We start from the raw sequence: 25,702 nt of genomic DNA, 5'->3' as shown, positions 1-25,702 counted from the left end.
GTGTGGCCCTCCTTCCATGTGCCCACTTCGCTGATTTTCACTTATTGCGGGTGATCCTAGAACAGAACCCTCGCAATAAGTGAAGGAAAACTGTAATAATAATAATAACAATAATAATAATAATAACAACAACAAATGTTCCGCCCCAGTGTACAACCCACCTCAGAGATTAAGATCATCGGGAGAGGCCCTGCGCTGGATCCCATCATCCTTGTAAGTGTGGCTGATGGGGACAAGAGACGGGGCCTTTTCGGTGGTGGCCCCTCAGCTGCAAGTGCCTAACCCATTATATATGTCGGTGTCAAATTAGACAGCAACCCCTATCATTCCTCTCCATGGTCTAGACTGACTAGGGCAGGCAAGGGCAAACTTTGGCCTCCTTCCAGGTGTTTTGGACTTCAACTCCCACCATTCCTATCAGCCGGTAGTTGAAGTCCAAAACACCTGGAAGGAAGGCCGAAGTTTGCCCATGCCTGCCCTAGTCAGTCTAGACCATGGAGAGGGATGATAGGGGTCGCTGTCCAATTTGACACTGACATATATAATGGGTTGGGTGTTTGCAGCTGAGGGGCCACCACCGAAAAGGCCTTGTACTCTTGTTTATATATATATATATATGACCTTGTGGGCCATCCAGTCCAACCCCATTCTGCCAAGAAGCAGAAAAATCTCAAAGCACTCCCGACAGATGGCCATCCAGCCATGTACATAACAACACAGCACACATGCATATTAGGTCCAAGTGTCTGGGATTTGTCTCTGAATATCTGGCTCTTCCAAGGGTCTAGGTTATTAGAAGTTGTTGCTGTTGTTGTTGTTGTTGTTGTTGTTGTTAAGTATATAAATATTATATGTACAATTAAAATATTAAAAATATTAATAACAAAAAATATAAACATATACAATATCAAATATATATAATATAAAAATATAAAATATATAAATATATAAAAATATAAAAGAATATATAATTATAAAAATATTAACATTATATAATTTATATATAATGCAATATATATAAATATATAAATACAAAAATGTAATATCTAGAGATGTATATAAAATGTTTTAAATATTTTATATTATTTTATATTTTACATTTTACCTTTTAATAAATCATAAAATACAAAAAATATAAAAATATAAAAATATTATCGACATAAAATATCTAAAATATATAATGCAATATATAAAAATATAAAAAATATGAAAATGTAATATATATATATATATATACTAAATATTTTAAATATTTTACATTCTTTTATATTTTACATTTTACCTTTTAATAAAATATAAAAAATATAAAATATATAATGTAATATATAAAATATAAAAATGTTATATATATATATATATATATATATATATAAAAAATATTTTAATATAGTAAATATTTTAATAAAAAATTACGTGCAGCTTCAAAGTGTGGCTACTTCCTGCCTGGGGGAATCCTTTGTTGGGAGGTGTTAGCTGGGCCTGTTGGGACTTGCAGTCTGATTACAGTTTTCCAACCTGAGCCAGGCGAAGGAGGCAAGCCCTCTTGCTCACCTGTGTGCAAACCCACACCTCTGGGTCTCCTCCCAGGTCAAAGAGCACTACTTCTGCTTCTTCTTCCTCCTCCTCCTCCTCCTCCCTCTGGCCTGACTTCAGGGAAACCTCCCCATGTTGTCTTCTCCCCGTTTACCATAAAGCAAAACCACCTTCTTGCTTCGGGGCCAAAGCCAAGCCGCAGCAAAAAGGGAAGGGCTGGCGGAGGGAGGGAAGGGAGGAAGGAAGGAAGAAGACAAGCGAGGGCTTCTCGTAAGACCTAAAGTTGACCTCGGCTTCCTGTCTCAGCCTCCCCACTTCTCTCCCCAACCCCCCAAAAAAGGCTCTGATGTGATGACTTCCTTCCAGGACCGTGAGAGAGTGGTGTCCCCAAGGAGAGAGACGCATGCAAAGGGTGGCCAGCCACTGCGAAACACACCTTGGGTTTTTTCCCTGGGAAATCCCTCTCCGGGTGGCAAGTTCCTCTGGGCGGCACCTGAGCACTGGAAAGGCTCCAGTTGACAAGACCGGGATTAGAATGGGAGAACTGGGAAAGAGGTGGAGAAACTGGGAAGGTGGGTGGAAGAACTGGTAGGCAGGAGGATTGGAGGTGAAATGGAAGAACCAGACTGAGAGGCAGCTGCTCAAAAAGCCAACGGGACTTTGGGCTGCTGTTGGGAATCAGCCTGTGTTGGTGTCGCATGATGCTCAGGATCATGATGCTCTTCATGGTGGGACATGATGAAGGAAATGATGGTGCTGAGGCTGAGGTGCAAGATGGTGATGGTTTGGTCAATGATTTTCAGGCAGACAATGACAGAGAGGCCCCAGTGCAAAGGGCAGTTTCTCATGAGAATATCCCTAGAATCATAGAATCATAGAATCAAAGAGTTGGAAGAGACCTCCTGGACCATCCAGTCCAACCCCATTCTGCCAAGAAGCAGGAAAATCACATTCAAAGCACCCCCGACAGATGGCCATCCAGCCTCTGTTTCAAAGCTTCCAAAGAAGGAGCCTCCATCACACTCCAGGGCAGAGAGTTCCACTGCTGAACAGCTATCCCAGTCAGGAAGTTCTTCCTAATATTCAGGTGGAATCTCCTTTCTTGTAGTTTGAAGCCATTGAAGCCATCTAAGATATCTCAAGGTATCTCCAGCTTATGGTCATCTAAAACATCTCAAGGTATCTCCAGCTTATGGTCATCTAAAACATCTCAAGGTATCTCAAGGTCATCTAAAACATCTCAAGGTATCTCCAACTTATGGTCATCTAAAACATCTCAAGGTATCTCCAACTTATGGTCATCTAAAACATCTCAAGGTATCTCCAACTTATGGCCATCTAAAACATCTCAAGGTATCTCCATCTTATGGTCATCTAAAACATCTCAAGGTATCTCCAACTTATGGTCATCTAAAGCATCTCAAGGTATCTCCAACTTATGATCATCTAAAACATCTCAAGGTATCTCCAACTTATGGTCATCTAAAACATCTCAGGGTATCTCCAACTTATGGTCATCTAAAACATCTCAAGGTATCTCCAACTTATGGCCATGTCATAGAATCATAGAATCCTAGAAGAGTTGGAAGAGACCTCATGGGCCATCCAGTCCAACCCCATTCTGCCAAGAAGCAGGAATATTGCATTCAAAGCACCCCTGACAGATGGCCATCCAGCCTCTGTTTAAAAGCTTCCAAAGAAGGAACCTCCACCACACTCCAGGGCAGAGAGTTCCACTGCTGAACGGCTCTCACAGTCAGGAAGTTCTTCCTCATGTTCAGATTGTATTACATTACAATACATTGTAAAACCTGACAGAGGCTATTTAACATTCCATCTTTTTCATGAGGGGATTCTGGTCATAATTGTTTGGGTTCACATTGCTCTCCGGATCCCTAAATCACTGTCAATTCATCCTAAATCCCTCCTGTATTTTCCATTGATTATGGGAGTTCTGTGTGAGAAGTTTGGCATAATTCTATCATTGGTGGGGTTCAGAAGGTTCTTTGATTGTAGGTGAACTACAAATTACAGCAACTACAACTCCCAAATGTCAAGGTATATTTTCCCCAAGCTCCACCAGTGTTCACATTTGGGCATATTGAGTATTCATGTCAAGTTTGGTCCAGATCCATCATTGCTTGAGTCCACAGTGCTCTCTGGAGGTAGGTGAACTACAACTCCCAAACTCAAGGTCAATGCCCACCACACCCTTTCAGTACTTTCTGTTGGCCATGGGAGTTCTGTGTACCAAGTTTGGCTCAATTCCATCGTTAGTGGAGTTCAGATTGCTCTTTGATTGTAGGTGAACAATAAATCCCAGTAACCACAACTCCCAAATGTCAAGGTCTATTTTTCCCAAGCAATATTCAGATTTGGGCATATTGAGTATTCATGCCAAGTTGGTCCAGATCTATAACTGTTAGAGTCCACAGTGCTCTCTGGATGTAGGTGAACTACAACTCCCAAATGACAAAATGACTCCCCCTTCCCCGATCCCACCAGTATTCAAATTTGGGCATATTGGGTATTTGTGTCAAATTTGGTCCAATGAATGAAAATACATCCTACATATCAGGCATTTACATGACGATTCATGTTGGGAGCAAAATGACAGTTATGAAGTAGCAACAAAAATAATGTTATGGTTGGGGGTCACCACAACATGAAGAACTGTACTAAGGGGTCACGACATTAAGAAGGTTGAGAACCACTGCTCTTGATGGTAGGACATGATGAGGGAAATGATGGTGCTGAGGTGCAAGATGGAGATGGTTTGGTCAATGATTTTCATGCAGACAATGACAGAGAGGCCCCAGTGCAAAGGGCAGTTTCTCATGAGAATACCCGTGCTAGGCTTAAGGAGGATGGTTTACTCCCTCTTTCTGTGAGCTCTCAAGATTTGGGTTTGGAACACAATCTGACACCTGGAAATTCTGGGAGTCACTGTGGACTGTGCTCTTACCTACAAGAAGCACTGGGAGTGAGATGGGAGAACTGGGAGTGAGATGGGAGAACTGGGAAAGAGATGGGAGAACTGGGAGAGAAATGGGAGAACTGGGAAAGATATGGGAGAACCGGGAGAGAAATGGGAGAACTGGGAAAGATAAGGGAGAACTGGGAGAGAAATGGGAGAACTGGGAGTGAGATGGGAGAACTGGGAGATAAATCACCCTAAAGGGCTGAGAATGGCGGTTAATAAATGCATCAAATAAATAAATAAATAAATGAGAGAACCGAGAGTTAGATGGGAGAACTGGGAGTGAGATGGGAGAACTGGGAAAGAGATGGGAGAACTGGCAGAGAAATGGGAGAAGTGGGAGTGAGATGGGAGAACTGGGAAAGAGATGGGAGAACTGGGAGAGAAATGGGAGAACTGGGAGAGAGATGGGAGAACTGGGAGTGAGATGGTAGAACTGGGAAAGAGATGGGAGAACTGGGAAAGAGATGGGAGAACTGGAAAAGAGATGGGAGAACTGGGAGAGAAATGGGAGAACTGTGAATGAGATGGGAGAACTGGGAGTGAGATGGGAGAACTGGGAGTGAGATAGAACTGGGAGTGAGATGGGAGAACTTGGAATGAGATGGGAGAACTGGGAGAGAAATGGGAGAACTAAGAAAGAGATAGGAGGACTGGGAAAGAGATGGGAGAACTTGGAGAGAAATGGGAGAACTGGGAATGAGATAGGAGAACTGGGCATGAGATGGGAGAACTGGGAAAGAGATGGGAGAACTGGGAGTGAGATGGGAGAACTGGAAAAGAGATGGGAGAACTGAGAGAACTGGGAGTGAGATGGGAATACTGGGTAAGAGATAGGAGAACTGGGAGAGAAATGGGAGAACTGAGAGTGAGATGGGAGAACTCGGAGAGAGATCGGAGAACTGGCAGTGAGATGGGAGAACTGGCAGTGAAGTGGGAGAACTGGGAGTGAAATGGGAGAACTGGGAGTGAGATGGGAAAACTGGGTGAGAGATAAGAGAACTGGGAGAGAGATGGGAGAACTGGGAGAGAACTGAGAGAGAGCTGGGAGAACTGGAATGGGTGGCACTGGAGAACTGGGAATGAGAAGGGAAAAGTGGGGGGTGTGACTGTGGGCTGGGATGGGAGAACTGGGGAGGCGGAATGGGAGAAATAGGGGAACCGGGACAGGTGTGATGGGAGACCTGGGGAAGCAGAATGGGACAACTGGACAGGACAACTGGGAAGGTGGAATGGGAGAACTGGAATGGGTGGAATTATGAACTGGGAATGCTGGAACGGGAGAACTGGGAGTGAAGATGGGAGAACTGGTGAACTGGGGTGGATGGATGTCACCCATATCCTGACATTCCCCAACTTTTGGTACTTCCATTCCCCGTTGACCAATTTGCAACTTGGGATCAATTGGGTGCAAAATTCAAAACAAGGGTTGTTTTCTGTGGTTGTTGCTTTTCCAGAGGCCCATTTGGACTATGGAATTGCAGCACTGGGAGAACTGGGAGGAGACGGGGCAGTTGCAAAGCAGGCCGGCACCTTCCCGCTCCTCCAGCCCAGCACCTCCCAGTTCCCCAAATGGGACTGCGCTTCCCCCCTTCCCTTTGCACCTTTCCAGGAAAAGAGAGGGCAAAGGTGCCAAGGCTGGTGACATCACAGGGGAGGCAGGCTGTGTGCGTGCATGCGTGTGTATGTGCATGTGGTTCCTGCTGCATGCCAAGGGAGGGGCCGGTCTCCAGTGCGGAGGAGGAGGAGGAGATGGGGATTCCCCTGGCCTTGGCTCAGGGTTGAAAACCGGCCAGACCTGCTTGCTTCCAAGGGAAGGGCTCTGCCTGCCAAATCTTCCACCCAAACACTCCCGGAAAAAGAGGCACCCAGGCACAAAAATATCACCTCCAAGTCCTTCTTGCGTGCTGCCGCTCTTTGGGCATGAACCCTTGCAAAAGGCGGGGAACAAACAAACCACACATTGAACACAGTCGGTCCAACTTACCTATCCAAACGTATCTCTCCTTATGAACTATCTTTGCATTTGGTGGGGACGAGAGACAGGGCCTTCTCAGTGGTGGCCCCTTGACTGGAATGCCCTGCCTTGGGATATAAGACTGGCCCCCTCCCTCCTGACTTTTCGAAGGCCCTGCTCTTGGTCCTACCTTCCTTGCAGATGCGTTTGGCGGGGACGAGAGACAGGGCCTTCTCAGTGGTGGCCCCTTAACTATGAAATACCCTGCCTTGGGATATAAGATTGGCCCCCTCCCTCCTGACTTTTCGAAGGTCCTGCTCTTGGTCCTACCCTCCTTGCAGATGCATTTGGCATCGACGAGAGACAGGGCCTTCTCAGTGGTGGCCCCTTGACTATGGAACACCCTGCCTTGGGATATAAGATTGGCCCCTTCCCTCCTGACGTTTCGAAGGCCCTGCTCTCGGTCCTACCTTCCTTGCAGATGCGTTTGGCGGGGACGAGAGACAGGGCCTTCTCAGTGGTGGCCCCTTGACTGTGGAACGCACTGCCTTGGGATATAAGATTGGCCCCCTCCCTCCTGAGGAGTTTTCGAAGGCCCTGCTCTCGGTCCTACCTTCCTTGCAGATGCGTTTGGCGGGAACGAGAGACGGGGCCTTCTCAGTGGTGGCCCCTTGAGTGTGGAACGCCCTGCCTTGGGATATAAGATTGGCCCCCTCCCTCCTGAGGAGTTTTCGAAGGCCCTGCTCTCGGTCCTACCTTCCTTGCAGATGCGTTTGGTGCGGACGAGAGACGGGGCCTTCTCAGTGGTGGCCCCTTGAGTGTGGAACGCCCTGCCTTGGGATATAAGATTGGCCCCCTCCCTCCTGAGGAGTTTTCGAAAGCCCTGCTCTCGGTCCTACCTTCCTTGCAGATGTGTTTGGCAGGGACGAGAGACAGGGTCTTCTCAGTGGTGGTCCCTTGATGCCATGGTATGGGCAAAATATGTAAAGTGCTTTGGAGGACAAAGTGCTATGGGATCATTATTCCGGGAAGGCACACTGGAACAGCCACGTCTTCAAACTCCTCCTAAAGACTGCCAGGGTTGGGGCCTGCCTGATGTCCTTAAGGAGTGAGTTCCAGAGTCGAGGGGCCACCACCGAAAAGGCCCTCTCTCTCGTCCCCACCAATCGCGCCTGTGATGCAGGTGGGATCGAGAGCAGGGCCACTCCAGGTGATCGAAGAGATTGTGTGGGTTCGTATACAGAGATGCGGTCACGCAGGTAGGCGGGTCCCAAACCGTTCAGGGCTTTGTAGGTGAGAACCTGCACCTTGAATTGGGACCGGGAAATGAATGGCAGCCAATGGAGCTCCTTGAACAGGAGGGTTGGCCGCTCCCTGTAACAACCTGGCTGCTGCCCGTTGGACCAGTTGGAATTTCCGGGCCGTTTTCAAGGGCAGCCCCACGTAGAGTGCATCGCAGTAATCCAGTCTAGAGGTGACTAAGGCGTGGGCCACCTTGGCCAGATCCACCTTCCCGATACTCCTGACCTCACGATCGTGGGGAAAAAAATATAGATCATCGATGTTGCTATCCCAGGTGACAGCAGGATTGCAGAGAAACAACTGGAAAAGCTTTAGAGTCTTGCTTATCCAACATAGATAGGCCAGTAGAACATTGGATAAGCCAAAATGTTGGATAATAAGGTGACCTCAGGTGACCTCAACTTGCTTTCTGAGGCTGAGAGAGTGGGACTCTTGGCCCAGTGGGTTTACACAACAACAACAACAACAACACAGTAGAGTCTCGCTTATCCAACATAGATTGGCCAGTAGAACACTGGATAAGCAAAAATGTTGGATAATAAGGCGACCTGAAGTGACCTCAACTTGTTTTCTGAGGCCGAGAGAGTGGGACTCCTGGACCAGTGGGTTTCCACAACAACAACAACAACACAGTAGAGTCTCGCTTATCCAACATAGATCGGCCAGTAGAATATTGGATAAGCAAAAATGTTGGATAATAAGGTGACCTGAAGTGACCCCAACTTGTTTCCTGAGGCCAAGAGAGTGGGACTCCTGGCACAGTGTGTTTCCACAACAACAACAACAACAACAACACAATAGAGTCTCGCTTATCCAACACAGATCGGCCAGTAGAATATTGGATAAGCAAAAATGTTGGATAATAAGGCGAGATTAAGGTGAAGCCTATTAAATTACGTTATGATTTTACAAATTAAGCACCAAAACATCATGTTTTACAACAAATTGACGTGGTAATGTTATGTAGTAATTACTGTATTTATGAATTTAGCACCAAAACATTGCAATGTATTGAAACACAGCTGTGGATCCAGGCAGGAGGCAGACTTGCGTTGGATAATACAGAACATTGGATGAGCGAAGGTTGGATAAGTGAGACTCTGCTGTAACAACAACAACAACAACAACAACTGACCAACACAGTCATAATCTTCAGCACTGACATCAGCATGGAGTTTGGATAATACAGAACATTGGATGAGAGAGGTTGGATAAGTGAGACTCTATTGTAAGAACAACAACAACAACAACACAACAGACTAACACAGCCATGATCTTCAGCATTGACATCCATATGGAGTTTGGATAATACAGATTTTTGGATGAGCGAAGGTTGGATAAGTGAGACTCTACTGTAACAACAACAACAACAACAACAACAGACACAACAACAACAACAACAACAACAACAGACAGACACAGCCATGATCTTCAGCATTGACATCAGCATGGATTTTGGATAATACAGAACGTTGGATGAGTGAAGGTTGGATAAAAGAGACTCTACTGTAACAACAACAACAAAACAACAGACCAACACAGTCATAATCTTCATCATGGAGTTTGGATAATACAGAACGTTGGATGAGTGAAGATTGGATAAGTGAGACTCTACTGTAATAATAACAACAACAGACCAAAACAGCCATGATCTTCAGCACTGATATCAGCATGGAGTTTGGATAATACAAAACGTTGGATGAGCGAAGGTTGGATAAATGAGACTCTACTGTAACAACAACAACAACAACAGACTAACACAGCCATGATCTTCAGCATTGACATCAGCATGGAGTTTGGATAATACAGAATGTTGGATGAGTGAAGGTTGGATAAGAGAGACTCTACTGTAACAACAACAACAACAACAACAACAACAACAACTGACCAACACAGCCATAATCTTCAGCATTGACATCCATATGGAGTTTGGATAATACAGAATGTTGGATGGCGGAGGTTGGATAAGTGAGACTCTACTGTAACAACAACAACAACAGACCAACACAACCATGATCTTAAGCATTGACATCAGCATGGAGTTTGGATAATACAGAATGTTGGATGAGCGAAGGTTGGATAAGTGAGACTCTACTGTAACAACAACAACAACAGATCAACACAGCCATAATCTTCAGCACTGACATCCATATGGAGTTTGGATAATACAGAACATTAGATAAGCGAAGGCTGGAAAAGAGTGACTCTACTGTAAGAACAGCAACAACAACAACACAACAGACTAACACAGCCATGATCTTCAGCACTGACATCAGCATGGAGTTTGGATAATAGAGAACGTTGGATGAGCAAAGGTTGAATAAGTGAGACTCTACTGTAACAACAACAACAACAAAAACAACAACAACAACAGACCACCACAGCCATGATCTTCAGCATTGACATCCATATGGAGTTTGGATAATACAGAACGTTGGATGAGCGAAGGTTGGATAAGAGGGACTCTACTGTAACAATAACAACAACTGGCCAAAGCAGTGGTAATCTTCAGCATTGACATCCATATGGAGTATGGACAATACAGAACGTTGGATGAATGAAGGTTAGATAAGAGGGATTCTACTGTAACAACAACAACAACAACACGGTGGAGTCTCACTTATCCAACATAAACAGACTGGCAGAACATTGAATAAGCAAAAATGTTGGATAATAAGGTGACCTGAAGTGACTCCAACTTGTTTCCTGAGTCCGAGAGAGTGGGACTCCTTGCCCAGTGGGTTTCCACAACAACAACAACAACAACAACAACAACAACAACACAGTAGAGTCTCACTTATCCATCATTGATGGACCAGTAGAACATTGGATAAGCAAAAATGTTGGATAATAAGGTGACCTGAAGTGACCCCAACTTGTTTCCTGAGACTGAGAGAGTGGGACTCTTGACCTAGTGGGTTTCCACAACAACAACAACAACAACAACAACAACAACAACAACAACAAAAACACAGTAGAGTCTCGCTTATCCAACATAAACAGGCTGGCAGAACATTGGATAAGCAAAAATGTTGGATAATAAGGCGATCTGAAGTGATTCCAACTTGTTTCCTGAGGCCGAGAGAGTGGGACTCTTGGCACAGTGGGTTTCCACAACAACAACAACCCCACAGTAGAGTCTCGCTTATCCAACATAAATAGGCTGGCAGAACATTGGATAAGCAAAAATGTTGGATAATAAGGCGACCTCAAATGACCCTAACTTGTTTCCTGAGGCCGAGAGAGTGGGACTCTTGGCCCAGTGGGTTTACACAGCGACAACGACAACAACAACACAGTAGAGTCTCACTTATCCAACATACACAGGCTGGCAGAACATTGGATAAGCAAAAATGTTGGATAATAAGGCGACCTGAAGTGACCCCAACTTGTTTCCTGAGGCCGAGAGAGTGGGACACTTGGCCCAGTGGGTTTCCACAACAACAACAACAACACAGTAGAGTCCCACTTATCCAACATAGATGGGCCAGTGGAACCAGTGAAAGGACCTGAGGCCAGGAATTGTGGGAGCTGGAGTCCAAAACACCTGTAGATCTCAAGTATGCCCATGCCTGGTCTAGAAGATGGAGCTCCTTTTTGGACGACTACAAGTCTTACATCCCTCCATCACTGTGGGGACGATGGGAGTTGTGATCTGCAAAAAGGGAACCCTGTTTTGCATGCGGTTCAATGGCTTCCAAAGCCACCAGACTTGGTTTTTCTGAAACCGTTGCCATCTCCAAAAGCCCCAAAGAGGAGAACTGGGGCTTGTGACCCAAAAACCTGAAATTCCCCAAGTCTGGGAGACCGAGAAAAAAGCAGGAAGTCGCTTTGCAAAGGCTTTGCTAAGTTCCTTCTTGAAAGAATGAATAATTTTAGTAATTTCATTCCCAGATGACCAATTTGCAACTTGGAACCAATTTGGTGCAAAATCCAAACAGGGTTGCTTTATGCAGTTGTTGCTTATTGTCTGCTGGACTGTTCGCACTATGCAATCCTAGAATCCAAGAGTTGGAAGAGACCTCCTGGGCCATCATCCAGTCCAACCCCATTCTGCCAAGAAGCAGGAATATTGCATTCAAATCACCCCTGACAGATGGCCATCCAGCCTCTGTTAAAAAGCTTCCAAAGAAGGAGCCTCCACCACCCTCTCCAATGCCAGAGATACAGCTTAATGGTGCAACATTAGAAAATGTTGACCATTTCCGCTCCCTTGGCAGCCACCTCTCCACCAAAGTCAACATCGACACCAAAATACAACACCGCCTGAGCTCTGCAAGTGCAGCATTTTTCCCAATGAAGCAGAGAGTGTTTGAGGACCGGGACATAGAATCATAGAATCATCGAATCCTAGAGTTGGAAGAGACCTCCTGGGCCATCATCCAGTCCAACCCCATTCTGCCAAGAAGCAGGAATATTGCATTCAAAGCACCCCTGACAGATGGCCATCCAGCCTTTGTTTAAAAGCTTCCAAAGAAGGAGCCTCCACCACACTCCGGGGCAGAGAGTTCCACTGCTGAACGGCTCTCACAGTCAGGAAGTTCTTCCTCATGTTCAGATGGAATCTCCTCTCTTGTCATTTGAAGCCATTGTTCCCTTGCGCCCTAGTCTCCAAGGAAGCAGAAAACAAGCTTGCTCCCTCCTCCTCCCTGTGGCTTCCTCTCACATATTTATACATGGCCCTCATCATGTCTCCTCTCAGCCTTCTCTTCTTCAGGCTAAACATGCCCAGCTCCTTAAGCCGCTCCTCATAGGGCTTGTTCTCCAGACCCTTGATCATTTTAGTCGCCCTCCTCTGGATACCATCCAGGTGACCCTCCAGCTTTGCAGAATTAACTCCACAGATTGAGTTAATATGCCTAATAATTTATCTCTAGGAACCAATTAGATGCACCTATATGGTAAACAGTTTCCTAGGGAGTGGACAACTAAAACCTTTTTATTCAGACAGGCTATTAAAGTGGAAGGCGTTTAAGATCTAGTGCCTTAACTGTTTTGATGGATTGTAACTGCGATTTTTTTAGTGCTGTTTGAGTTTAATTCTATTTAATGTTTACATTTGTTATATTTTTACTGTATACTACTGTTTTTATATCAAGCCACTTTGTGTCCCTTTTGGGGAGAGAAAGCAAGATATTATTATTATTATTATTATTATTAATATTAATAATAATAGAATCCTAGAATCCTAGAGTTGGAAGAGACCTCCTGGGCCATCCAGTCCAACCCCATTCTGCCAAGAAGCGGGAATATTGCATTCAAATCACCCCTGACAGATGGCCATCCAGCCTCTGTTTAAAAGCCTCTAAAGAAGGAGCCTCCACCACACTCCGGGGCAGAGAGTTCCACTGCTGTACGGCTCTCACAGTCAGGAAGTTCTTCCTCGTGTTCAGATGGAATCTCCTCTCTTGTAGTATGAAGCCGTTGTTCCATTGCGTCCTAGTCTCCAAGGAAGCAGAAAACAAGCTTGCTCCCTCCTCCTCCCTGTGGCTTCCTCTCACATATTTATACATGGCTCTCATCATATCTCCTCTCAGCCTTCTCTTCTTCAGGCTAAACATGCCCATGCTTTACTTCACCTGCCCAGAAAATCAGGAGGGAGAGGGATTTTGCAAGTGAAACAAACGGAAGAAGAAGAAGAGAAACCTGCCCTGGCAGATGATGGGAAAGGCAGTCAAGGACCAACATTAATGGAAGTCAATAGTAGAAAAGACAAAGAGGGAATACCATAAAAACACAATCCAGAGAAGAAGAGAAAACTGGCCAAAGAAGGCTCTCCATGGACAGTTCCTGGGAAACATTGAGAGCCAAATTGACAAGGAAAAAACCTAGCTGTGGCTCACAAATGGGACTCTGAAAAAGGAGACAAAGGAGGGCCTGATTCTGGCAGCCCAAAAACAAGCCATTCGAACAAATGCCATTCCAAGCAAGAATTGAAAAGTCGATGACAGATCCCAAGTGTAGACTCTGCAAGGAAGCAAAGTGATGGATCCCATCCTCAGCTGCTGCAAGAAGATCGCTCAGACAGACTCGAAGCAGAGGCACAACACAGTTACTCAGATGATCCATTGGAACTTGTGCCACAAACACCATCAAAGCAAGAATTGAAAAGTCAACGACAGATCCCAAATATAGACTCTGCAAAGAAGCAGCACAATCCTCAGCTGCTGAAAGAAGATCGTGGACAGACTACAAGCAGAGGCACAACACAGTTGCTCAGATGATCCATTGGAACTTGTGCCACAAACACTATCTGCCTGCAACAAAGAACTGGTGGGATCACAAGCCGGAAAAAGTTACGGAAAATGAACACATCAGACTACTCTGGGACTTCCGGATTCAGACTGACAGAGTTTTGGAGCACAAGACTCCTGACCTCACGATCGTGTTAAAAAACCAAGTATGGATTGTGGATGTTGCAATCCCAGACGACAGCAGGATGGAAGAGAAACAACTGGAAAAGCTGACACAATACGAGGATTTAAAGATCAAACTGAAAAGACTCTGGCACAAACCAGTAAAGGTGGTCCCAGTGGTGATCAGCACACTGGGTGCAGTGCCTAAAGACCTTGGCCTGCACTTAAACACAATCGGCGCTGAGAAAATCATCACCTGTCAGATGCAAAAGGCTACCCCACTGGGATCTGCATGCATTATTCACCGATACATCACACAGTCCTAGACACTTGGGAAGTGTCCGACGTGTGATCCAATACAACAGTCAGCAGAGTGATCTTGTTTGCTGTGGACTCATGTTGTTATGTTAATGATGATGATGATGATGACGACAATGACGATGATGATACAAGGATAGGTAAAAAAATATTGCCTCCATGGTTCTAATGTTTTTCTCTCCAGCTACTGGACTATCTATGCATGATATGATAGAGGTAACCTTACTCGACTGAAGAGAAGGCTGAGAGGAGACACAACGAGGGCCAGGGATCAAGATGTGAGGGGAATACGTCCTAGGGAGGAGGGATTAATGACTTAGATGAAGGGCTAAGGCATGATCATCAAGTTTGCAGACGACACCAAATTGGGAGGGAGAGCCAATAGTCCAGAGGACAGGAGCAGAATTCAAAACGATCTTGACAGATTAGAGAGATGATGGGCCAAAACTAACAAAATGAAGTTCAACAGTGACAAATGCAAGATACTCCACTTTGGCAGGAAAAACGAAATGCAAAGATACAGAATGAGTGACGCCTGGCTCGAGAGCAGTACGTGTGAAAAAGATCTTGGAGTCCTCGTGGACAGGAAGTTAAACATGAGCCAGGAATGTGATGCGGCGGCAAAAAAAGCCAATGGGATTTTGGCCTGCATCAAGAGGAGCCTAGTGTCGAGATCTAGGGAAGTAATGCTCCCCATACTCTATTCTGCTTTGGTTAGACCACACCTGGAATATTGTGTCCAATTCTGGGCACCACAATTCAAGAGAGATATTGACAAGCTGGAATGTGTCCAGAGGAGGGCGACTAAAATGATCAAGGGTCTGGAGAACAAGCCCTATGAGGAGCGGCTTAGGGAACTGGGCATGTTTAGCCTGAAGAAGAGAAGGCTGAGAGGAGATATGATAGCCATGTATAAATACGTGAGAGGAAGCCACAGGGAGGAGGAGGGAGCAAGCTTGTTTTCTGCTTCCCTGGAGACTAGGACGCAATGGAACAATGGCTTCAAACTACAAGAGAGGAGATTCCATCTGAACATGAGGAAGAGCTTCCTGACTGTGAGAGCCGTTCAGCAGTGGAACTCTCTGCCCCAGAGTGTGGTGGAGGCTCCTTCGTTGGAAGCCTTTAAGCAGAGGCTGGATGGCCATCTGTCAGGGGTGATTTGAATGCAATATTCCTGCTTCTTGGCAGAATGGGGTTGGACTGGATGGCCCATGAGGTCTCTTCCAACTCTTTGATTCTATGATTCTATGATTCCTTTCTGCTGCCCTGGAGACTAGGACGCAACGGAGCCAAGGCTTCAAACTACAGGAGAGAAAGGAGGTTCCACCTGAACATGAGGAAGAACTTTCTGACTGTCACAAGAAATTCAATGTGCAGATTTGACCATCATCCTCCTGGTCCTGAGGACACTCAGGTTCAGAAAGCTCAGACTCAGACTGAGCCACAACACCTGTTTTACTCCCGGTATTTAGCTTTTCCATAACGACGTTGGCAAAACAACAACAAATGAAACTCTCCCATTCCCAACATGGCCACCTTATGGATCCCTCCTCCTGTTAATGTCCCCCGTGTTTCTTACGTGTCGCCATCTTCGTCCTGCTTGGTGGCTGTCGCGATGTCCAGCGCCAACTGGGCCTCGACGGAGCAGAGCAAGGAGTAGGGCGTAGGGACCCCCAGGAATGGGTGGGGAGGGGTCACCGAGTGCAAAATGGGGGTCAGCTCCGGACCGAGGAAGGAGCTGGACAAGCCTGCAGGACGAGGAGAGAAGGTCGTGAACACAAGTGTGCAAAAGATGCCTCCCAACTGGATAGCCTTGGGATGGTCAACTGCAGCCAGTGTGTTTATTGCTACCCGTATTTCCTTGATTCTAATGTGCCACTGAATCTTAATGCGCACCCCTTTTCAAAACCCTGGGACCAAAAAATATGTATTCGTTGCCGAATGTAGTGCGCAGTCGCAACTGATTTTTCGTAATTTGGACACTGCAGTTGCCGCCTGCTTAGAATCCCTTCACTGAAAACAAAGCTTCCAATGATGGGAAGGGGTTCATCTATGCCAGGCATGGGCAAACTTCGGCCCTCCCTCCAGGTGTTTTGGACTCCAACTCCCACAATTCCTAACAGCCTACCGGCTGTTAGGAATTGTGGGAGTTGGAGTCCAAAACACCTGGAGGGAGGGCCGAAGTTTGCCCATGCCTGGCATAGATGAACCCCTTCCCATCCTTGGAAGCTTTGCTGCTAGTGCCTCACTAAACTACAAATCCCATCACTGCACAGAATTTAGCCAAAGCAATTAAATTAGAGATGATGTCCCTTAAAGAGAAGCTCCCAAAACAGCTGCCTCTTTGGCTTTGGCTCAGCACCAAGATCTCCGCACGATGCGACTCTAATGCGCACCCCAATTTGGGCAAGGCAATTTGGCCAAAACAAAAGGCGAGCATTCGAGTCGAGGAAATAGAGGTGCTATATATCCATTTATTTTACTTGTATCTGGTTTCTTTCCACATCAGCATGCCAAAAGGCTAGAGTTTTGCAAAGTGCAAAACTACAGTGGGTGATGGGCTACGAATGATGGCCACCAAAAAAGCAATTGCAGCCTAATTAGAAAAGTGTATCCGGACCGCAAGTCCCAAGAGGCCCAGTTGGACTGCAACTCCCATTGTCGTGGGCCACTGGCCATTGTCTCCAGGTAAAGCTAGAACCTGACAATGTGTCCAGTTGGATTGCAACCCCTCTCATCCACCATCAGGGCTTGACCTCCCCTTCCTCATATTTATTTATTTACAATATTTTTATATTTGTTTACAGTATTTATATTCATATCTATCTCTATTCTGGAGATCCCCTTGGACTTCAACCTCAGTGGGATCAACACTGCCCTATATACCAGGACATCTGAGTCTACATCAGGTCTGGGCCAACTATTAGGTGTTAGGAATTGTGGGAGTTGAAGTCCAAAACACCTGGAGGGCCCAAGCTGGCCCAGGCCTGACTCTACACTCACAGATCATGGGAAATAGGGCAGTGCAGCGCCTGCTAGGATGAAATGCATCCTTACACCATTTAAAACCGTCAAATCTAATTGGCCTGATAATCTTTCCTATTGCTACTTTATTGCCCTGTCCCAAAAGCTTGGTCCTACCCTATACGGTTCCGGTCCAGTGTATCTGTCCGAACGTATCTCCCTCTACGTCCCACCCCGGAGTTTGAGATCATCTGGGGAGTCCCTGCTCTCGACCCCACCGCTATCACAAGTGAGGCTGGTGGGGACGAGGAGCAGGGCCTTCTCAGTGGTGGCCCCTCACCTGTGGAACTCACTCCCGGGGGAAATTAGGGCATCAACATCCCTCCTCTTCTTCAGGAGGAAGGTAAGGACGTGGTTGTGGGACCAGGCCTTTGGGCAATCTGACAACTAGATATGGACAACCAGATGGATAGGACTGACAGGACTGACAATTGTGGAATTGGAATTTGAACTATGAGAATGTGAAACGCTGACCGTCAATGAGGAGAAATGGTTTGTATTGGTTTTATTGCTTTTCCTGGTTTTATGGTTGTTTTCGCCTTGCAAGAATGGTTGTTTCTGTTAATTGATGTTGTTGCTAGAATTGCTGTTTTCTGTTAAGTGATGTTATTTTGTCTTATTGTTGTTATGTGATGCGGGCATCGAATTGTGCCTTGCTTTTGTAAGCTGCCCTGAGTCCCCTCCGGGGTGAGAAGGGCGGGGTAGAAGCAACCGAAATAAATAAATAAACAAATAAACTCCCATTGTCCTGGACCATTGGCCATTGTCTCCAGGTACTGCTAGAACCTGACAATGTGTCATGTATTATTATTCATTTATTTACTGTATTTGTATATCCGCCTTTCTCAGCCAATTGGAGACTCAAGGCGGTTTCCAACAAATCAGTATACATAAAACATAATATAGATAAAAAAAACATTAAACAGTAGAAGAACATCACAAAAGCAATAAAAACAACATCCTCAGCGTCTCATTATTCTCAAGCATTGTCCAGTTGCGTTGTCAGGTCATTCGATTTTCTATATTAGCTACTCTGTATTTGTAAACACTTGAACAGCCACGTTTTAACTTGCCTCTGAAATGTCAAGAGGGAGGGAGCAGATCTGATCCCCCTAGGGAGGGCATTCCATAGCTGAGGGGCCACCACTGAGAAGGCCCTGTCTCTCGTCCCCGCCAAACGTGCTTGTGACAAAGGCGGGACCGAGAGCAGGGCCTCCCCAGATGATCTTAAAGTCCTCAGTGGTTCGTAAGGGGAGATACGTTCAAACAGGTAATTTGGCCAGAACCGTTTAGGGCTTTATAGGCCAAAGCCAGCACTTTGAATTGGGCCTGGTAGCAAACTGGCAACAAGTGGAGCTGGCGCAACAAGGGGGTTGTATGTTCCCTGAGTGCCACTCCAGTTAACAACCTGGCTGCAGTTTGTTGGACTAGTTGAAGCTTCCAGACTGTCATAGAATCATAGAATCAAAGAGTTGGAAGAGACCTCCTGGGCCATCCAGTCCAACCCCATTCTGCCAAGAAGCAGGAATATTGCATTCAAATCACCCCTGACAGATGGCCATCCAGCCTCTGCTTAAATGCTTCCAAAGAAGGAGCCTCCACCACACTCCGGGGCAGAGAGTTCCACTGCTGAACGGCTCTCACAGTCAGGAAGTTCTTCCTAATGTTCAGATGGAATCTCCTCTCTTGTAGTTTGAAGCCATTGTTCCATTGCGTCCTAGTCTCCAAGGAAGCAGAAAACAAGCTTGCTCCCTCCTCCCTGTGGCTTCCTCTCACATATTTATACATGGCTATCATATCTCCTCTCAGCCTTCTCTTCTTCAGGCTAAACATGCCCTGACAATGTCTTCAAAGGCAACCCCACGTAGAGAGTGTTGCAGTAGTCTATACGGGATGTAACTAGAGCGTGGACTACCATGGCCAAGTCAGACTTCCCAAGCGTGTCCAGTTGGATTGCAACCCCTCTCATCCCCCATCATGGCTAGGCTGGTCAGTTTAGTGTGACCAGTTGGATTGCAACCCTACTCATCTCCCATCAGGGTTAGGCTGGTCAATTTGGTGTGTCCAGTTGGATTGCAACCCCTCTCATCCTCCATCAGGGCTGGACTGGTCAGTTTGATGTGACCAGTTGGATTGCAACCCCTCTCATTCCCCAGCGTGGCTAGGCTGGTCAATTTGGTGTCCAGTTGGATTGCAACCCTGCTCATCTCCCATCAGGGCTGGTCAATTTGGTGTGTCTAGATGGATTGCAACCCCACTCATCCCCCATCTGGACTGGGTTGGTCAGTTTGGTGTGTCCAGTTGTATTACAACCCCACTCACCCCCCATCAGGGCTGGGCTGGTCAGTTTGGCATGTCCAGTTGGATTGCAACCCCACTCATCACCCATCAGGGCTGGGTTGGTCATTTTGATGTGTCCAGTTGGATTGCAACCCCTCTCATCCCCCATCAGGGCTGGGCTGGTCAGTTTGGTGTGTCCAGTAGGATTGCAACCCCTCTCATCCCCCATCATGGCTGGGCTGGTCAATTTAGTGTGTCCAGTTGGATTGCAACCCCTCTCATCCCCCATCATGGCTGGGCTGGTCAGTTTGGTGTGTCCAGTTGGATTGCAACCCCTCTCATCCCCCATCAGGGCTGGGCTGGTCAGTTTGGTGTGTCCAGTTGGATTGCAACCTCTCTCATCCTCCATCATGGCTAGGCTGGTCAGTTTGATGTGTCCAGTTGGATTGCAACCCCTCTCATTCCCCTGGTCAATTTGGTGTGTCCAGTTGGATTGCAACCCCTCTCATTCCCCTGGTCAATTTGGTGTGTCCAGTTGGATTGCAACCCCACTCATCCCCCATCATGGCTGGGCTGGTCAATTTGGTGTGTCTAGATGGATTGCAACCTCTCTCACCCCCCAACAGTGCTCGGCTGGTCAATTTGGTGTATCCAGTCGGATTGCAAACCCACTCACCCCTCATCAGGGCTGGGCTGGTCAGTTTGGTGTGTCCAGTTGGACTGCAACCCCACTCACCCCCCATCAGGGCTTGACCTCCCCTTCCTCCTATCTATCTGTCTCTATTCTGGAGATCCCCTTGGACTGGGCAACCTCAATCCACCCCCCCCCCAAGATCCCGTCCAGGGGCGCCAGGGGCAAGAGGGTGGGGGGGCAGTCCTTACCGGGGAAGTAGGCGTGGGGGAGGCGCGGGTAGGAGAGGGGCAGGAAGGGCCCCCCGAGCCCGTGGGCGCCGTGTGCGGCCCACCGCCCTCCCGGGACCTCCTCCTCCCTCTTGGGCACCTGCCCGGCGGGGGGTCCGCGCGCCTCCTCGCCCTGGGGCCCCCCTTGGGCGTAGCGCCTCTTCCGGAGGGGCAGGCAGGTCTGGGCTTTGGGGGGGCCCTTCTCTTCCTCCTCCTCCTCCTTCTGGGGCCCCTCTCCTCCTCCTCCTCCTCCTCCTCCTCCGCCGCCGCTCTTCCTCCAAGTCCTCAAGTCCACCGGCAGCTCCCCGGCCATCGGATCCCCAAACTCCGGGGTGGGCGGGCTGCGGGGTCCCCGAAAGTCCTTTTCCCCCCGAAGGTTGAGACACCCCTCTTCTTCCTCACTCTCTTGCTTCCTGGACTGGCGTGGGTTCCTAGGAAGGGAGTTCCGCCCGGCGGCTCCACCCGCGCCTGCCTCGCCAACTCATCCTCTTCGCTTTCTCTTTCATGCCGCTTCCGTGTCCGTTTCGAGCGAGGAAGGACACGGCAAGCCACGCAGGTGGGAGAACACCCCCTCCAGAAACCAACGCAGGTCCCGAGTGGGTCGGGCCAGGAAGGGAAGCAAACAAGAAAGAGAGAGAGAGAGGCAGCCGGCGGGACTTCCCCGACTTCTCAGCTGAAGCCGCGGGACTTTCACAGCCACTTCTCCTCCCCTTCCACGGAGGAGAGGGGGGTGGCTCCTCCCCCTTCTAGTAGCCCTTCCCCTTTCGGTTCCACCCTCTTTTTCCTCGGGGGAGTCCCGGGTTCGTGCTTCCTCCCCAGTCAAGGCAACCCCTCGCCAACTGGGCCAAAGTGAGCTCTGTTTTGCGCACAAGTCTAGGGCGCATTTGCTTTTACGCACGGCTTTTTCCCGGTCTTTCCCCCCTTTTCGGTCTTTTCCCGGAGCCCCCTCTGTACATCCTGGAAAGGAGGAAGGGGAGAGGAAGGGGAACCCCACCCCCGCCCCACCCCCAAGTCGAAGGGGAAGAGGGAGCTTCCTTCTTTCCTCCCCAAAGAAAAGAAAGAGGGAAGCCTTTCTTTACGCACTTGCTTTTACGCACGGCAAGAACGTCCCCACCGCCGCCTTGTTTCGGTCTTTTCCTGGACCTTCCCCACTTCTTTTTTTGGGGGGGAGGGAGGAGAAGGAAGAGGAAGGGACCCCCCTTATTTCCGCCCCATAGAAAGGGAAGAAGCGCGTCCCTCTTTCCCTTCCCAAACTGTGCCAAATGCGCTCTGCTTTTACGCACGGGCGAACGAGCCTTGGTTGGTTGACGCGCGAGGAAAAACACCCCTTCTTTTCCCTCTCCCCCCCTCTCCCCCCCCCAATCTGAAGAGGAGGAAGTGAAAGAGGAAGAGGAAAAGGAGGAGGAAGGGGATCCCCCTCTGCACACACCTCCCACCCCCATCGAAGCGGAGGAAAGCACTTCCTTCTTCTTTCCTCGCCAACTGTGCCAAATGCGCCTTTGCTTTTACGCACAGACAAAAGCACCCCCGTTTGGGGTCTTTTTCCTGGACCCCCCCCCCCATATCCGGGAAGGAGAGGAAGAGGAACCCCTCTTCGGCCCCGCCCCCAAGTCGAAGAGGAGGGGGCGCCTTCCTCTTATGATGACAGCGACGATGATGTTTGTTTACACCCGGTTTTTGCTCTCCACAAAGGAGACTTCGCCCCCTTCTACACTGCCAAGCAACTCCAAGGATCAAAGCAGATAATCCACATTTGAACTGGATTATAGGAGTCTAAACTGCCATAAACTGACCTTGAAGGAGCTGGGGGTGGTGACGGCCGACAGGGAGCTCTGGCGTGGGCTGGTCCATGAGGTCACGACGAGTCGGAGACGACTGAACGAATGAACAACAACAAACTGCCATATAGAATCATAGAATCCTAGAGTTGGAAGAGACCTCCTGGGCCATCCAGTCCAACCCCATTCTGCCAAGAAGCAGGAATATTGCATTCAAAGCACCCCTGACAGATGGCCAGCCAGCATCTGCTTCAAAGCTTCCAAAGAAGGAGCCTCCACCACACTCCGGGGCAGAGAGTTCCACTGCTGAACGGCTCTCACAGTCAGGAAGTTCTTCCTCGTGTTCAGATGGAATCTCCTCTCTTGTAGTTTGAAGCCATTCCTCCATTGCGTCCTAGTCTCCAGGGAAGCAGAAAACAACCTTGCTCCCTCCTTCTCCCTGTGGCTTCCTCTCACATATTTATACATGTCCCTCATCATATCCCCTCTCAGCCTTCTCTTCTTCAGGCGAAACATGCCCAGCTCCTTAAGCCGCTCCTCATAGGGCTTGTTCTCCAGACCCTTGATCTGCTCCCTCTTCCCTATGACTTCCTCTCACATATTTATCCATGGCTCTCATCATATCTCCTCTCATTCTTCTCTTCTTCAGGCTAAACATGCCCAGCTCTTTAAGCCGCTCCTCATAGGGATTGTTCTCCAGACCCTTGATCTGCTCCCTCTTCCCTATGACTTCCTCTCACATATTTATCCATGGCTCTCATCATATCTCTTCTCATTCTTCTCTTCTTCAGGCTAAACATGCCCAGCTCTTTAAGCCGCTCCTCATAGGGATTGTTCTCCAGACCCTTGATCTGCTCCCTCTTCCCTATGACTTCCTCTCACATATTTATCCATGGCTCTCATCATATCTCCTCTCAGCCTTCTCTTCTTCAGGCTAAACATGCCCAGCTCTTTAAGCCGCTCCTCATAGGGATTGTTCTCCAGACCCTTGATCTGCTCCCTCTTCCCTATGACTTCCTCTCACATATTTATACATGGCTCTCATCATATCTCCTCTCAGCCTTCTCTTCTTCAGGCTAAACATGCCCAGCTCCTTAAGCCGCTCCTCATAGGTCTTGTTCTCCAGACCCTTGATCATTTGAGTCGCCCTCCTCTGGACACATTCCAGCTTAGAGTCAATATCTCTCTTGAATTGTGGTGCCCAGAATTGGACACAATATTCCAGGTAAAGTGGTCTATGATCCGGACTGGAACTTGGACTCTGGATTTTGGATTCTGATTTTAACAGGCGTGTTTGTAATCAATTGTTTAATTGCTGTTCTTAACATTTTAATGTATTGCTGATTAACAGAACTCAAAAACCACTGGACGAATTGACACCGAATTTGGACACAAGACATCTAACAACCCAATGTGTGTCCTTCACTAAAAAAAAAAATAGATTTTGTCATTTGGGAGTTGTAGTTCACCTACAATCAAAGATCATCTGAACCCCACCAACGTTGGAATTGAACCAAACTTGGCACACAGTTCTCGCATGACCAACAGAAAATACTGGAAAGGTTTGGTGGACACTGATCTTGAGTTTGGGAATTATAGTTCACCCACATCTAGAGAGCACTGTGGACTCAAACAATTATGGATCTGGACCAAACTTGGCACGGATACTCAATATGCCAAAATGTGAACACTGGTGGAGTTTGGGGGAAATAAAATCTTGACATTTGGGAGTTGTAGTTGCTGGGATTTATGGTTCACCTACAATCAGAGAGCATTCTGAACCCCACCAACGATGGAATTGAACCAAACTTGAAACACAGTTCTCCCATGTGGGCCACAGCAATGCCTGGCAGGTGACAGCTAGTAAATAAATAAAATCAAAACAGATAGAAGACGGCTCGGAAGCTCCAACTAGTCCAACGCTCGGCAGCCATGATTCTAACAGGAGCGGAGCGCAGGGAGCATACAACCCTCCTGTTGCTCCAACTCCACTGGCTACCGATCTGCTACCGGGCTGAATTCAAAGTGCTGGCGTTGGCCTTTAAAGCCCTAAACGGCTCCGGCCCAAGCTACCTATCCGACCGCATCTCTGCCTATGAACCCACCAGGACTTTGAGATCTTCCGGGGAGGCCCTGCTCTCGATCCCGCCTGCCTCATAGGCACAGCTGGTGGGGACGAGAGACAGGGCCTTCTCGGTGGTGGCCCCGCGGCCATCATTAATGGTATTCCGCAAAAAAGTGAAAACCTGGTTGTTTGAGCAGGCGTTTGAATAGTCAGTGCAATGAGTGTAATGAACATAGGAATGGAACAATGGATGATGGATCTGGATCATGTTTTTAGTGATGAGATGCTAGTGAATGGCTATTGGTGTTAATTGTATATTGTTGTTAATTGTATACTTTTCTATAATATGTTATGATGTTTAACTGTTTTTTATACTGTGTTATTGTAGCATTGAATTTTTGCTGTTCTTGTTGTTAACCGCTGTGAGTCGCCAAAGGGCTGAGAACAGCCGTATACAAATAAAGTAAACAAACAAATAAATAAATAATCCGGATTTTATATGGCAGGGACGCCTCTTTGTGCCGTATCTCCAGAGTTGCATCTTCTCCACTGCTGAATGAAGGCACCTTGGCACCATCTGCACTGACACTGGCTGAATGGGATGGCAGCCCTGGGTGTTGTAGTATTGACAAAGGTCTCTCTTCCCAAACTACAACTCTCAAGACTCCATAGCAGGAAGAGGAGCTCTTCTGGGTTGGGTTTCCTTGCTTGGCACAGAAGCAGCAGAGCTCCAGAGAAGGAGGAAGCTGGCAAGATGGAGTCTGACAGGAAGGACGCAGGGTGACGTTTGTAGGACGGCAAGGGGGGAGGAGGAGGGGGAAAAAGTGGGATTCCCCCAGAACTCGCCCAAAGGGCAAACGAGGTCATGGAGGAGAAGGGGGAAGCGCGCCCCCTGGTGGTCTATGCAGACAATGACAGCAGGTTGAGCATTTTTTTATTTATCGTACCAAGGGTAGGTAAAGGTAAAGGTAGTCCCCTGACATTAAGTCCAGTCATATCTGACTCTGGGGTGTGGTGCTCATCTCCATTTCTAAGCCGAAGAGCCAGCGTTGTCCATAGACACCTCCAAGGTCATGTGGCCGGCATGACTGCATGGAGCGCCGTTACCTTCCCGCCGGAGCGGTACCTATTGATCTACTCACATTTGCATGTTTTCGAACTGCTAGGTTGGCAGAAGCTAGGGCTGACAGCGGAAGCTCACGCCGCTCC

General features: G+C 47.7%; 1 protein-coding gene across 1 annotated transcript in view; it reads right to left on the bottom strand.

Moving 5' to 3' along the window:
• The window catches only part of LOC137095418 (B-cell lymphoma 3 protein-like), a 53,044-nt gene extending 31,386 nt beyond the window's left edge, over positions 1–21,658 (bottom strand). The window contains exons 1-2 of the mRNA XM_067462075.1: positions 20,633–21,658; positions 16,026–16,194 (exon numbers count right to left, since the gene is read on the bottom strand). Of these exons, the coding sequence (XP_067318176.1) occupies positions 16,026–16,194; positions 20,633–20,963 (500 nt within the window). The 5' untranslated portion in view covers positions 20,964–21,658. The remainder of the gene's footprint in view (positions 1–16,025; positions 16,195–20,632) is intronic.
• Positions 21,659–25,702: the final 4,044 nt, after the last annotated feature.

Source organism: Anolis sagrei, chromosome Y (genome assembly GCF_037176765.1).
Source record: "Anolis sagrei isolate rAnoSag1 chromosome Y, rAnoSag1.mat, whole genome shotgun sequence".
In the NCBI taxonomy this organism is placed as follows: Eukaryota; Metazoa; Chordata; class Lepidosauria; order Squamata; family Dactyloidae; genus Anolis; species Anolis sagrei.
The sequence above is the reverse complement of the archived record's forward strand: the minus strand, read 5'-3'. Positions and strand labels throughout refer to the sequence as shown.